Below are 16,606 nucleotides of genomic sequence, written 5' to 3'. Positions count from 1 at the left end.
AACATAGCAGTTGTGATTTCCATTCCTATGATTTTCAGTGGATCATATTAGACTAAAATAGAATTCTAGAAATAGAATTTTAAGCAATGTCAAATCAGATAAATTGTGCAAGTTTATTACACTGATATCAATACCTAATAAACCAAAATTATAATTTCACAAAAAGAAAGTCTGATAAAACAGTTTCAGGTAGCCTGATTTCTGTAAGCCTACTTTGGTATTTAAATACTTAGTATTTAAATATTCTCTTGTAAAAAGAATGAATGCTAAGAAGTTTAAAAAGAAAGTATAAAAGCAGTCTTTTTAATATGTAAGTCTTGAGGAGTTCATCCATTTTTACTTTGCTTTTTAAATATTACTGACTTAAGTGTCACTCTACTGGACAAAACTGGACACAGCTCATCTATAACAAAATAAGCAAGATATAAATATAATTTTCCCCAGCTGCATTGATAAGTTTTGAACTGTTTACATTCTCTAATATAAGTCTAACCTAAGTGTAAATTCTCAAAATCTGGAGTCTCTTTGGTTCAAAAAGTAATCTGGAGTCTTTTTGGATCAAAAAATATTGATTTATTAAACCAAAAATATATGTAAAACTAGATTTCTGAAACTCTACAATACATACACTTACATAATTATATATATATTATTAAATAATAAGCAATATAAACTTTTATCCAGCAAACTCATTCTTATGCAACTTAGAAAATTCTAATAAATGTCCACAAAGTCCCAAAATCTGAAACTATTAGTATCGTTTTGCTAATAGTACTTGTTCATGCTGCTTAGTCCTTAAAATCTTCTTCAATACACTGACATGTCCTAAGAATGCTTAACACAAGTTTCAGTCACATTCACACTTGAATTTTCAAACAGGTAAAAGCTTATAATATGCTTGAAAAAAAACCAGAATTGCCCCAGTTTCCATAGATAAGGGTGTTGAAGCTTATCTAAAATGAAAATCCTGAGGAAGACAATTTCCTTGAAAAACATAAATAAATGCAGACAGCTATGTATGTATTTGCATTTTAGATATTTCAATGCAGTAAATGTTTTATTTGGTCTTAGAAATACAACAGATCACATTCTAAATTAATCCTATCCTAAATTAATCTTTCTCATCTTAGAAAGTCAAACCTCTTCTTAAAATTATTATTTATTTTACACTGTTTAAACTAAAATGTGCAACATCCTCATCCTAAAGGCATCTATGCCAGTGTAAAATTTATTACAGTGAATATTTATGTCTAGCTGATCTATATGTAAATTAGTGTTCATGTGGACTTGAAGATAAATATGTTGATTTAAAAGGTGAAACACCATCTTACAAAGGCTCTGTTGCTCTTTGTTTTATCTCTAGTTACTGGAGCAACTTCACTAACAAAGAAAAAAACTCATGAAGTGCTTCTGGCCATTTGTGTCTTCTATTCAGAAGGATTAAAAAAAGAGTTATTCTGATATTCACTAGTGATTTAGAGATCTTTGATCTTCAGAGCTGTAGACTGAGTAATACTTTCGTAGTGTAGGAAGGAGCAGAATCTGAGAAGAGAAAAAAACAAAACAAAACAAAAAACTAAACAAAAACTGTCAGACTTCAGCATAAATAATGAAGCCCTTAGCCAGAAACAGCTAGGTTTGGATTTATTTCAAAGGTACAAGTGACCTCTGTGCTATCTTCCAGAAATTCTGCTGGTTCGTATTATATGGAAGCTGTTCCTTCTTCAATCTGCTTTTTAAAAGCTAGTATTGACATAGTCTATAGCACAAGAGTTCAGAAGCAAGAAATCCAAGAGGGATTCATGATCCAGACTCATCTTAAAAAGCACAGAGGAAAGTTGTGTCTAGGAAGACAGAAAATGATATACCTGAGTTGTTTTAACCCAAAAGAGTATAAAGCTGGCATATATTTGACAAGGTCAAATGCACGTTTCAGGCAGCCTGGCAGCCATTATTATAGGCTCTGAATTTCACAAGTATGTAAATACAACTGTTCTGGTTTGGTTTGGTGGGTTTTTTGGTAGTGGGGGAAGGGTGTCAAGAGTCCCATAAGAAGCGGAGAAGTCCCCCCTGCTCCATCCCCAGCCAAGAAGCCATTAGAGGGACAATAGATGTGCCTTAGCGATTAACATACGAAAGAACTGATACAACACCTGAGCAGGGAGGCATTTTGAGGGAGAAGAGCTGTGCTGGACTAGAAGAATTGTGCTGGGGGAGGAGAGCGGTGCTGGTGGATGTTGAGGAAGAAGGGGAAGAAAGTGTCCTAGCACAAGTTTCCCTGCAACCCATTGCAAGATGGCAGGCTGTCCTCCTGCACGCATAGAGGAACGAGGTGGAACATTCCCTGGGGTGAACACTGTCAGGGGACTTGGATTTTGTGGCCACTGGATTTGCTGCCAGTGGACTCTGATTACACAGCTTTGGAAGACCCCGGTGTCAGGGGAGGTGACTGTTCCCGAAGCAGCTCGTAACTCTGTCCGAAGCCCACGCTGGAGCATCTTGCTCTGGACCTCGTGGGAAGGACTCATGAAGGAGAGGTTTGCAGAGAACTCTCTCCCATGTAAGGGACCTCGTGGGGAAGCAGGGAAGGACTGTAAGGAATCCTTATTCCTGAGGAGTGTGGCGCGGCAAGATCCACTAGTCTATGAACTGACTCTAAACCCCATCCCCTGTCCCCCTGTGCCGCCAGGGGAAGGAGGGAGAGAAACCAGGACAAAGTAATTTGGGCTTGGGAAGAAGAGAGAGGTGGGAGTAACATATGCAAGCCCTGCTCTTTGTGTTGCCTGTGTTCTGTGTGATCAGGAAGCTTATTGCAAGCTAATTCTTACCCCTTTCCTTTAGATCTTCAATATACGCTTTCATAAACTGTTTCTCAAGTTGCTCCCTTTCACGTTCACTTTCTATAATTTCTTCAGTGTCTTCACATACAATAGTTTCAACTGGGCTGTCCTTGAGACTTACGAATCTAGAGAGAGGTTAACACAAAAATATATTCAACAGGCTTCTGAACATTACTGGCCAACATTAATTATATTTTAGAAGTTATTACTACACCAGGAGAAACATAAAGAACATTTGTTCAGTTTTTGCATTATGATGCTGTTAGGATCAATCTATTGTTAGAAACAAAGATGTCAAATGGCACCTTTTCTATACTCCACTTTCCATATAAAAATTATTGGATTTATCTCTTTGTTTTCATGTATCTACATAAATCACTCTTTGCAATAACAGGTATATTTCTGTATTATGGGACTTCTAACAGACTACACTATAGTGTCACATCTGTTACTGAGCAGTATGAACTCCATCCTAACAATGTTGCCTAGTAATCTGGAATTCTGCCAGTATCACTTAGCTGACAATATGTATCTACATTTTTTGGTTGTTACTAGGTTACTTCTCTTTTGTAATGCATGACTGGACTTGTATTATGCTGTGTTTGCAAATTTCCTAAAGCTACACATTACAGGTGAAAAACTATATAGTTATGTAAAAGACTTCCATAATGTGCAAATTAGATACACAGCATCCTGAAATTTTCTGATATTACCACTCCAAGAAGGAAAAAAAAATCAATACAATTGTTACTTTCAAAAGAACAAATGTTCCAACAATTTTTTTTTAAAATCTCGTTACTCTCATCATTTGCTGTGAGTCCGTGGTCAGTTAACCTTGGTTGGCCAGGTACGCACCAAATAACTCTGTCTCCTCAGCAGGACAGGGAGAGAATTTAAGATAAAAAGTTGGAGGTTGAGATAAAGACGGTGAAGAAAAGCAAAAACAATGTGTGGAAGCAAAGGCAAAAAAATTGTTTTCTACTTCTCATCATGGTGATATCCAGCCACTCACTAGGAAGTAGGAACTCATTGTGTGTAGCAGTTACCCTGGAATGCAGACACAAATAACAAATGCCCAACCTCCCTTCTCCTTACAGTCACTGCTGAGCATGACACCATATGATATAGAGTATTTCTTTGGCCAGGATCAGTCAGCTGTCCCAGTTATGCATCCTCCCAGCTTCTTCCTTATCCTCAGCCTACTGACCTTTGTGGAGGAGAGATGGAGAGACAGCCTTGGTACTGTGGGGGAACTGCTCAACTGTAGTAAAAAACTTTGGTGTGTACCTTTCTAGCTACAAGTACAAAGCTTAGAATTATAATGGCTGCTATGGGAAAAGTTAACTCCATCCCAGCCAGACCCTGTGTAGGCTCACAAATAGTTTCATAATTAAAACCTGAACATCACCTGCAGAAATGCAAGATCATTGTAGTTGCAGACTACAAGTCCTTTTAGTCTTGTCCTGTCTGCAGCTGCAAGGTACTGTTCCACAGCAAAGAATATATGAACTGCCCAAATCATGTAACACTAATTAGGCTTTTAACTAGCCATATATCCCACTCCCAGCAGGATGCTTTTGACAGCACTGCACTTACAAACAGCTAACTGCCATACTACCTCTCCCTCTCTGGAACATGGCTATGCAACTCCAGTTAGAGCTACTATGACCAAGTCTCTACAGGAATAGTAGTTTTGGCATAGAGATCCACAGTGTGGGAAGCCTGCAGATTAAAATCAGGAAGCTGTGGTGCCTCTGCAATTTCCAATCTCTCTAGTGCCTTTTTAAGGGCTCTGATATAAATTGCATCAGAATTTGACAGCCAGGTAGGGTAGAAAGCGATGCTTGTGAGAATATTTATTTCTTCTCAAGAACATTCTCCTTTCTCCCTCACTTTTACTTACTTTAAACCTGTGGTAGACTCACAAAGAGCTGTGGGTATCTCAGTCAGGTCATCACTACTAACAACAAGCAAATTGAGCTTTGGCATATTGACCAGAGCTCGTGGAAGATAAGTCAACCTGTTTTTCTGCAGGAGAAGTGTCTGCAGTTGATATAATCTGTAAAAATGTAAAATATAAAGGTAACTTAAGATATTTGTTTCAGACAGGAGCATTTATCCAAAACAGCAACACAGATTTAAACATGTGTAAAAATAATTACACGCAACACTTTTGGCTTCTCTAAAATTACTAATACCACATTTTCCCAAATTTTCATCAACTTTAATGGAAATATCCAGTCATGTTTCAAAATTAAAGCTATTAATAGTACACCTATGACAAGTACTCAGAAGCATGCCCAAGAAAATATTTTCAAAAAATTACTGTGCTTTCATACAGAAAATGCTGACAGAATATCATGTGCATCCTGGAACTAATTAAAAATATGAGTCACGAACTCATAACTTCACTTGAATGTTAGTTTCTGTGTACTAGATACATTTGTGCTAGGCAGTATATTCACATCTATATATTTTTCACTAGTAATTAATACTGTGGGGAGCAAGAGCATGGTCAGCTCCTGGTCATATGACTCTTGCAAGTTGTGCCACTGAAATCAATTGGATGACATTGTTTTGTGGAGAAAGGCATTGTGGCTCTTTTGCTTTACTTCTGCTAGCTTTTCCTGATGCAATGGCAATTTGTGGCTGAGCATTTATTCCTTGGAGTGAAAAGCATAGCAAACTGATTTGAACATTTGAACAGAAAGTTCCATTCCTAAAACACTGTTGCAGGCTATTGTTGATTTTAATACTGGGGAAGATAACAAATAAGGTTTCAGTTTACTGCCAGCTCATCTTTTTTAATCACAGATTTCACAGTAATTCGTTGAGATTCTTTGACACTGCAGGCATTGAAATTGAGTTTGAACAAGAGTATCAGTTTACTGGAGGGAGGGTCATGGGGATATCCTAATATTTTCTAGTCTTCAGAATTCACATCAGCACAAGAGATCTCAGAATTCAAAATCTAAAGTCAAAAAAGAATTTTATTTTTTTATAAATGTCTGATAATGATGCTTTAGTATCAAGGCTGGCAACTGAGAATGAAATGGAAAAGATTAAATCTAGAAAAGGAATATTTTTGAGATAGAGGAATATGTATAGGGTACATGGAAAAAAAAAATCCTTAAGTTGAGTATGTATCCTTCCATAAAACAGAAATATTCTCTTAGAAGCTCTTTGAAGTTCATAAAGTCTCAACTCAGATCCCCTGGAAACTGTAGGTTGATTTTCCTGTGGCTACTGTATGCAGATTACTAATATGAATTAAGACAGCTCTGTTGTTAGAGAAATCTGTGATTACACAATGTCCCAGATTACACAATGTCCCTGTCTTTTTGCCCAGCAACAAAGTTCTTGCAAAAGTTAAGGCTAAATGTGTTTGGCTTTTTTCTATGAATTTTCTTATGCCTCAGGGATTTTTGTTCCCAGAGCAATAAAAAAAAAAAAAAAAATTAGTTGGTTTTTTTTAAATTAAATTTTAGTTAATATGTGTTTTGCTTTACTTATGGCTATGTAAAGTTTGATAAACCAAGTTACAACAGGACTCCGGAGTGAATTAATACATCCAGGTATAAGAAAAGTGCTTTCTCAGGCTAGCAAGATCCATTAAAGTTCAGAGTGATTTTTTTAAAACTAAATTGAGAGAATGAGTATATTTGTACACATGCGTATATAATTCCAAGTAGGAAGGATGGATTGTCAGTGCTTTTTTAACCCTTACCAATATTTTTCTGTTTTACTGCCAAAATTTACCAGGTTCTTTCAGTAACTTAAACATACTGCTGTTCATCTTTTCCTACACCCTGCCTACCCTCCAGAGAGATACTGCTGCCAAATCCATATGGAGAGTCCCCTTCACTGGAACTGGGGAAAAGTACGTCTCCTAAACTTTCTAAGTAATACTGCCTGAATATAATGAAAAATTGTCACGAATGCAGCAGAAAATATTATCAGTTAAGTGAATAGTAGACGTACTTGCTGGGCAGTCTGCCTTCAATGAGATAAAACATGTAGTTCCTGTTCTCGAACGCAGCTCATTAATAATAATGGTAAAGTTTATATGCAAAAGTATCTGATGTATTTCGCAGTGTGAATTTTTCGTGTGAATTTTCATTAATGGTGTCCTTTGGAAGTTCGTTACTTTCTAGATTTGCCCTACAGTTCACAAGCCTGTCAATTAATTAAAACATAATCTACCTGTCTATATCTTCTGGGAGATCTTTCAAGTTGTTGCTGCTAATATCCAGCCATTGCAAATTAGACATCCGGAGCACACAAATTGGAATAGAATGGAACTTGTTCGCTGACATGTCCAAAACCGTGACCTGTTTCAGGTTACTTAGCTAGAAAGAAGCGGTTTTTTATTTTAGTTATATTTTGCAAATACAAGAAGACATTTCATTCAACAAACTTCTTCATTATTCTCAAATCACTTAGAAAAATGTGAATTACATCATTTTTAACTCAGATTTTTGCTAGTGTTATCTCTTAGTCATGATTCTCTAGGAAAAAAAGGATTTCAGAAATAACTACCTTCCAAAGCATTCATCACTTTTCTAACTTTCACTGTAAAAAAACTACATTTTCAGACAACAGCAAGGTTGGAACCAGACAATTGCATGATCCCTTCCTGGGTACTTAAGAGCTACATGCTGAAGTGACAAAACACAGTTTTGATAATTAACAGATGCCAGGTTGTCACTCTCAAAATTGGAGATTTTTTAACTCCCATACATAGATTTTGTTCATTATATACTGAGAGTGGATTGTTAGGAGACCTTTAGGAAATGAAATTGCCACTTAAAGTCAACAGAAAATGTGTGCAATACTTATCAAATAACTTTAAAAATACATCATCCATACAACAGACTAAGTAAATAATAAGATGCACTGAAGATGTTTATTTTAATATTCTTCAAAATAATTACGTGTTTTTAGTAATAAACTTCTAGTGCAATGAAGGTTAACTGCAAATGTAAAATGTACTTGTTAAAAAAGTACTAAATAAAGCTCCTTGCATATTAAATCGATTATTCACACTACCGGTGTTCATAAAACCATGCAGCTAGCTGAAGTGAATGTCAAAGAAGTATAAATGCTAACAAAAAAAATTGCTTCAGAGTGGAATTTATGTCTCTGATCTTCTAATCATATGTCATTATCACAATCTAGCTCTATAGGTTCTGACAGAGACCAGAAAGGAGCAAAAAAATTTCATTGGTCCTTGCCTGAAGATTTCTTATTATGTAGAAAACAATTAGAATCAAAAAGCCCAGACCAAATATATTTTCTTCCAAAGTAAGAAAAATGCATATATACTTCATTACTTTCAGACTTCCAGCTTAATTTGATCCTTGATTTTTTTTTTTTTTTTTTTTTTTTTTTTTCTGGAGAGGTTGTTTGGGTTTAATTTTTTTTTTTTCTACATATAACCTCATATTGTTGCCAGACCTTGAATTTAGGAGAAACCTTTTCAGGGAGATTTACTGAAGTTATCGTATTACAAATAACTGCACAATTGAGTTTACCTTTCAAAAGCACAATAGAGGTTCAGAGTTTCTTAAGTCAGAGTTTTGAAGTCTGCCCACCAGGCAGACTTGATGAGTTTATTACTTTATTCTGAAACTTCTCACTTTCAAACTATCTTGGCTCTTTGAGAACTGCCTACTAACAGTGAACACTCTCTCCTATACTGTAAATTTTCCAGATACTGAATCTTTTTTTTCAAGAAAACAGAACTCCCTTTTGAACAACGAAAGCAAACTGACTTATCTAGATTGTTGCAATGAGAGAATAGAGAAAATAATTGTCACCATCTTTACACTGCCCTTACTTTGTGGTGTCAAATCATTGTCACAATTTCAAGTCCCAAGCAAATATTTCAAGTTTCTCTGCATTCAGAAGAATTTGCTAAAACTGCTGATAATTTCTTTCAACGAACTCTTCCCAAGAGGAATTCAGCAGACACAGAAGTAAAACAATGTCTCACAGGCTTAACTGCCACCCAAAACCATACCCAAAGCCACAGTCTCTAAACAATAAGAGGCACATTCTTTTTAAATGTACACATACTAATGCTACTTCAAGTTCCTAAACCCTTAGCTTTCACATGCAGTCACCTAACATGCTGAAACAACTTGGTAACATTACAATAGGAGTAAAACTCTTCAACAACAGTAAGTTGTTTTACATTTTCCTGGGAGTGCTTTATTGTGTTAAATAATAAAAATAGTATTAACATAGTAATATTATTTTTAAAAAAAAATGCTTCATCCAGTTTTCACATAATATTGAAAACAGATTGTTTTAATAATTGATTAGATGAAAAAATACATTTTTTAGGAGTTTGTACTTACATTTAAAAAGTACCAAGAAAATATAAGACCATAGACAAGATATAAAGTTTGGCTAAATATGACACAGAATATATGGAGCCATGATTATAGTGTGTAAGCTGCAGGCCATCAGTATGTGTTCTTTTAGGCTAATATTTAACAAAACCTGTCCATTTTGTATCGTTTTTTGAAGCCTAATGGTGTATTTAATCTGCCTCTGATGTGTTACCAACAAACTGTGACATGACACATTGAAAAATACGGCATCTCTGTTATATCTTCTAAAAAAACCCTTGTGAATTTCATTTCTTCTGGAAGGAGTATTGCAACTTTATTAACATTTAATTTAAAAAAAAAAAAAAAAAAAAGGCTCACTTCTAATTTTTACATTATAATTTATTTTTACTTGCTATTGTTTTTCACTCTTTTCTTTTATTATGTTACTTTGAATCAATCAATGTTTGGCTTTATGGGACTCCATTTTAAAAGATGGCTTTTGACAATCTAGCTACCGGAATCCATTTATTGTGGTCCTTATATTTAATCACTGTTGTCATCATTGTTTGACTAACTGCCCCATTTTGCTTATCTTAATAATTTTGTTCATTGAAACAATCAAGGTAACACTGTAGAACTCTACTGCTTCTCTTTCCCTCTGACAGTTAAACCTTCAGTTGAAAGAAAAGGGCACCATGCCCTGGGGTGAAAAAGTTATTTGATAAATGTGTGTGGTTTTATTTCTGTTCTGCTTTTTACCACAAAAACGATTTATTGATAATATTGCAGGCAAGCTTATCATGAGTTGTCTAATACTTGGCACCAACAAATGAATAAATGTAAAGTCATGTTAAGCCTTAGCTCAAAAATACTGTATTTTTCAATTACATGTAAAAATTCTGTGACAGAAACAGCATCCCATGAAAGTCAATGTATGATAAGGTATAGAACGGATTCAACTGGAAATGTCTATCAATGCATTACAAATGTGCCGTTTCCCAGAAATTTCAGACTCAGTTAATTCAAAGACAATTTAAACAACTTGCCAATCAATTAGGGAAACTGCAAAAATCCATACTATTCCAAGTTTTCTCTTCATTTTCCTCTTCTCTCTAATATGTACTTTGTTAGCCTAAAGAAAAAAAATCTAAGTGTAACTCTGATCTAAACAGGTTAGGGCTACTTACAGAATATTCTGGCCTGTGCCCAGAGTAGAAGCAGATCCCAGGCAAGGTGATGGAACAGCTTGCTTTTGTTGTAATTTCAAAGTATGTTGAGGAAAAGTGGTTCATCAGAAGCACTCAGCATGGATTCACCAAGGGGGTGTCTTGCTTGCCCAGTCTGATAGCCTTCTATCATGGCATAACTGGATGGGTAAATGAGGGGAGAGCAACAGATGTGGTCTACCTTGATTTCAGCAAGGCTTTTGACACAGTCTCCTACAACACCCTAAGAGCCAGACTCAAGAAGTGTAGATTGGATGACAGGGCAGTCAGGTGGGTTGAACCAAACGACTAAAACAACGGGGGACAACTCACACAACTGGGGGATTTTTATAGGTGGCTGTAGGCTGTTTCATAAAGACAGGCAGGGATGAAGAGCTGGAGGACTAGCACTCTATATTAAGGAAAACCTTGAATGCACAAAAATCAATTATGGTAGCTGTGGAAGCCCTGTTGAATGCCTCTGGTTCAAAATCAAGAGGGGTTATCTCCAAGGGAAACCTTACAGTAGGCATCTGTTACCTACACCCAAAGCAAGACAACAAGACCAATGAAGCAATGCTTGGGTCACTAAGCAAGCTTTGGGTCAACAAAACCTGGTTCTTATGGGAGACTTTAGCTACCCAGACATTTGCTGGAAGGACAACACAGCAGTTCACCTGTGCCACCAAAAAGAGACTGGCTCCTTCCACTTGGACTCCTTCTTCATACAATTGTTAGATGTGCCAACCAGGAATGGGGTGCTGCTGTACTAGCTTCTCATAAACCAAGGAAACCTGCTTTGTAATGTCTCAGTTAGCAACAGCCTTGGCTGCAGGGATTAAAATGGTGTGGAGTTTGGGATACTGCTGACCACACTTAAAGCTGGTTCCAAGACAGGGTTTTAGATTTTAGAAGAGCAAACTTAAGCTCACTCAAGGCTCAGTTGGAAGGGATCCTATGTGAAACTTACATGAAGGGTAAAGGAGCTAGTGAACACTGGGTTTTTTCCAAGAAACCTCTCCTAGATATACAAAATCAGTTCATTCCTTCTAAAGGCAAGGGAAGTAGTCACAGCAAGAGACCCCTTTGTCTTAACTGTGAGATTCTGGGTCTGCTCAGAACCTAAAGGGAGACGTACCAGTGATGGAAAAGTGGAACACTACCTGTTGAAAATTATAAGGGCATTACTAGAGTATGGAGAGATGCAGTTAGGAAAGGAAAGCTCAAATTGAGCTGAAATTAGCCAGAAATGTCAAAAACATCATGGAAGACTTCTTCAGATGCAGATACAGAATGGGAACAAAATCAGGGTTGCCAGTGGTGAGCAATGGGATGGTGTGGCAAAACTTGAGGAATCAAGCACTAATGAGATCCCTCATTCTTCTTTGCAAGGTGTTGGCCACAGTGTGCCACATCTGAAGTGTTTCTACACTAATGTGTGCAACACAAGGAGTAAACAAGATGAGCTTGAAGCCTTGGCCCAGGTCCCAGAGATATGACATTATTGGCATTAGTGAAACCTGGTGGGATGAGTCCTATGACTGGAGTGCCCTGTTGGATGGTATAGACTCTTCAGGAGAGATAGGCAGGGTAGAAGAGGCTTTGTATACATTGGAAGGGCTGGAGTGTATGGACCTCACAGTTGGTAATGGCACAGTTTAGAGTCTTTGGGTGAGAATCAAGGGACAAACAAATAATGTACTTATCATTGTGAGAATATACTATAGACCTTCTGGCCAGGATGAGGATGTGGATGACCTGTTCTTTGAGGAACTAAGGGACGCTTCCAAGTCAACCACCCTTGTCCTTAAGGGGGTCTTCAACTTGCCAGAAATCAACTAGGAGCAGCACACAACTAACACAACCTGGGCCAGAAGATTTCTAAGCCACATGGATGACAGCTTAATGGAACAGGTCATAAGGAAGCCAACTCAGAATAATGCCCTCCTTGATCTCCTGCTTGTCAACAGAAAGGATCTCATGAGTGAATTGGAGATTGGAGGTCATCTTGGCCACAGTGACCACGAGACAATTGAGTTCAAAATCTCCATTGACAAGAGGAAAACTGCCAATAAAACTTTATGACTGGACATGAAGAAAGTAGGCTTTATGTTGCTCAGGGAACTTCTGAGTCAAGTACCTTGGAAAAATATTTTTGCAGGAGCTGAGGTTCATGAGTGCTGGTCAGTCTTTAAACATCACCTCCTAAAGACACAGGAGGCTCACTGTATTCTCTTAGACAAAATGTTCAGCATACAGCTGGACAAGCATGTCATGCAATGAGTGAAAAACTTGCTTACAGGTTGAGCACTGAGAGTGACAGTGAATAGGGTAACATAAAGCTGGTGACCAGTCACTAGTGAGCTCCCACAGGGCTTCATTCTAGACCCAGACCTCTTCAACATCTTGATCAATAACTTGGAAGCAGGACTCAAAGGAATTCTAAGTAAATTTGCTTATGATGCAAAGCTAGCAGGAACTGTTGACTCCCTCAAGAGCAGGCAGGCCTTTCCAGAGAGATCTCAACAGGTTAGAGAGATGGGCAGTCACCAACCACATGAATTTTAACAAGGGTAAATGTCAGATTCTGCACCTGGGATGGGCAACTCTGGTGGTAAGTACAGACTAGGTAACGAGTGGCTGGAAAGCGGCGTGGTAGAGAGGGACCTGGGGATCCTGGTTGATGGGAAACTAAATATGAGCCAGCAGTGTGCCCTGCCAGTCCTGGGGTGCATCAAGCACAATGTTGCCAGTCAGTCAAGGAAGGTGATTGTCCTACTCTACTCTGCACTGGTACAGCCTCACCTTGAGTACTATGTACAGTAAGGGTCTTGAGTGGCTGAAGTCACTTGAGTATTCAGCTTGGAGAAGAGGAGGCTGAGGGGTGACCTCATTGCAGACTATAGCTTCCTCATGAGGGGAAGAGATAGGGCAGGTACTGACCTCTTCACTCTTGTGACCAATGATAGGACTCGAGGAAATGGCAGGAAGCTGAATTAGGGGAAGTTTAGGTTAGATATCAGGGAAAGGTTTTTCACCCAGAGGGTGGTCAAGCACTGGAACAAGATCCCCAGGGAAGTAGTCACAGCATCAAATCTGCCTGAGTTCAAGAAGCATTTGGATAATGCTCTCAGGCATCTAGTGTGATTCTAAGGGTGCCTTACATAGAGAAAGGAGTTGGACTCGATTATCCTGATGGGTCCCTTCCAACTCAGCATATTCTATGGTTCTATGATACTCTTACTCTATGATTAACAACAAGCAGGAACAGAGGAAGAGTATTGGCCCACTATTACACTGGAGAGTTGAAGTAGTCACCAACAATGCTGAAAAGGCATTTTCTCAACACCCTCTTCACCTCTGTCTTTACCAGCACTCTTGGGTCCCAGGCCATGGGAACAAAAATCCAGGTTGATGCAGACACAGACCCACCATCATGGAAGGAAGAGTTGCTGTGTCAACTGTAGAAATCGATGGGTGCAGATGCCACCCACTCAAGGGTTTAAGAGACCTGGCTGATGTCACTGAGAGGCTGCTCTACATAATATTTGAGAAGTCTTGTAGGTCAGGAGACATCCCTGAAGAATGAAAGAAGGGTACTATCACCCCCATCTACAAGGAGGGTTCCAAGGAGGACCCAGGTTATTATAGCCCCATTAGCTTCATTCATCTTCTAGTCTCCAAAATTTGTAAATTAAAGACACACATTAGAAGGGAAAACTAGGCTCTACCAAAAGTCACTTGCAGGTTTCTCATAAATTTAAATTGATTCAGTAGCTCATTTGGGTGCATACTTTTTATACATCTTTACTGAAATATTAGAAGAGGAAGAGCAGCAATTTCAGTAGCACACTGGTGTTAACTGACCTCTCCAGAATGTTTGGCTAGGAAGTGTCCTTTCAATATCTCAAAAGACCCTTTTAAGATACATTACATTCCTTCACCAAGAGATGACCAAAATTATACACTTGCAAAGCAGAATAGACACAAAGCCAATTTTTTTTTTTTTTTTCATTTCTGCTCAAAGATGCAACAGTAATTGAAGAGATGCTATTTAAATGGTGCCATCTTAATTATCATTTAAACATATACAGTAATTCTGGTTAGCTATGATGATACACTGTAGCCTGTAAAGTTACTTTACTTTTCTGATTTTGAAAACTGAGTATGCTCATTCTGAAACCCAGTGTAAATCACTCTTGGCAAGGGCAAAACATCCAAAAGAGAAGGAAATTTTATTCTGCAGCAAGTAAAAAAAATATATAAAAAGATGTTATAAACAAAGATGACAGCAAATTACAGAACATTAACACACTTGTTGATGGTTTTGTTTCACAATGGTAAAAGAGTAACCATCCACTTAAAATGAAAAAAGCATCAAGGTTATTTGAAGAGATAATATCAGTAGAAGACAACCAGGAAATAGCATAGTATTGACAGAGCAAAACAGGAGACAGAATATTGAAGGGGAAAAAGGCATTCTGACTTCAGCAGCAGGGTCAGAAAGTTTGTCATCTATGAGCTGCTTCCTATGATACCAGGAATAAGTATTTCCATGTTTTTTTGCTTTATGAACAGAAACGGTAGAACTTCTTTTTTGCATTGGCACAGAGGAACTTCACTAAAAGGCACAAGGTCTTGTCCACTGTGGTACTGGACACCAGACAAGTTTGACAAATACTGCTATTTGGCTACCAAACAGAAGAACCATTCAATTTGCTATTTATCTGTTCTGGAAGTTTCATAAAGAAAATCTCCACATTCAGGAAAGTCACAACAGAGTCTGTTCTGGCCCCTGTGACATATCTGGTCAGGAATTAGACCTTATCTAATTGAGCAAACTGTTGCAAAATGTCTATAATAAAACTTATTATTTTTTCATTTAATGTCCCAGATTACATGTGCGTGACACTGGTAGTACACAAGCCTACAACTGAGAACACTGTCAACAACTGAATATGACAGTTCACAGTTTTGTGGCTTGCAGGGATTAAAGCAAATTTTCTCTCCCTCCTCTTCTTTATTTTCTCATAGTGCTGTTAGATACTTGGGTTTCTTTAAGTATAGTTTCTTTGTGGTGGTGACAAACTTAGCAGGAAAAGTTCTGAGTTCATCTCTTCCCAAAGGATTATTTTCTTCCTATACTATAACAATATTTCTCAGAGACTTTATGTCTTGCTCTGATACAAACATGTAAAAATTTAAAATAAAGCTAATATTAGTGAAAGATTAAGATATGAGAGAGATCTTTTCCTGATCTTGACAGGAATGGCACATCTCTTGTACACACAGTGGGCAGGTTTTTTGCATAAATAGACATTTGGCTACTTTCTAATAACTTCTTGGTGCAATTAAAAGCATAAAGCTATGACTTCTTGCAGTTTTTAATGCTTCATGGCTGTTTTGCACTACTCTGTCCAGGTTGTGTCCAAGTAATATTGGTGTGTCCAAGTAATGTAAGGTATTACATCATTCTTGCTTTTATTAAGTGTCTTCCAGTCTGAATACTTATTCACATAGTTAATTTTGAAAGCTTGTAATGAAGGTCAGCTTTCAGGACTCATTTTACAGAAAGAAATCCCTTGACATGGAATTTACAGAGGTTTGGTGCAGGCACTGGTCACGTTGCAGCCACAAACCAGACGTGATCTTTGGCACTGCCCCATGGATGGGAACACAGCAAGCCTACAAATCTCATCTGATTTTTACTGCTAAATATTCAGTGTCTTTTCTTTCTTGTTTTTTGGGGGGGTTTTTTTGAGTTTTGGTTAGTTTATTTTTTTTTTATATACACCAAGTTTTTCTTGAAACTGTCTTTTTAAATCAATCAATCAATCAATCTGCATGGGAAGTATCTGAACAGGCTCCCATTGTAGCCAAAAGGCTCCTATACCTCAGGCAAGCTTCTAGGTCTAAATCATGTCAGGAGATCTTCCAACAACTCAGAGTACCTCAGAAGGAGGTAGACACAAATACAGCCGAAAGCTTGGTCCGTAACGCTCCCTTGATTGATAAATTTTGTCCTATGTCTCTTAAATAAGAAATAGATGTCTAATAAAATCAGTCATCGGGCCTGTCCTGGCATAGCTACTCAAAAAATAAATTGCATAGAATTATGTGCCTAAAAGCTATAATAATAGCTACATTTTACACTTCAGATACAATCACACTTCAAAGAAGTGTTCTACAGCCTTCAGATTGTGTCCAAGCAATTTTGCTTAGC

The 16,606-nt window shown here is 37.6% G+C and overlaps 1 protein-coding gene across 1 annotated transcript in view; it reads right to left on the bottom strand.

The window, feature by feature from the left end:
• Positions 1-1,492: 1,492 nt before the first annotated feature.
• Positions 1,493-16,606, bottom strand: part of LRRC2 (leucine rich repeat containing 2) — a 52,844-nt gene continuing 37,730 nt past the window's right edge. Inside the window, exons 5-8 of the mRNA XM_009998069.1 lie at positions 7,044-7,189; positions 4,744-4,899; positions 2,829-2,965; positions 1,493-1,542 (exon numbers count right to left, since the gene is read on the bottom strand). Of these exons, the coding sequence (XP_009996371.1) occupies positions 1,493-1,542; positions 2,829-2,965; positions 4,744-4,899; positions 7,044-7,189 (489 nt within the window). The remainder of the gene's footprint in view (positions 1,543-2,828; positions 2,966-4,743; positions 4,900-7,043; positions 7,190-16,606) is intronic.

This window comes from Chaetura pelagica, unplaced genomic scaffold (assembly GCF_000747805.2).
Source record: "Chaetura pelagica isolate M959 unplaced genomic scaffold, ChaPel_1.0 scaffold255, whole genome shotgun sequence".
Taxonomy (NCBI): Eukaryota; Metazoa; Chordata; class Aves; order Apodiformes; family Apodidae; genus Chaetura; species Chaetura pelagica.
This window is presented reverse-complemented; position numbering and strand designations above follow the sequence as displayed.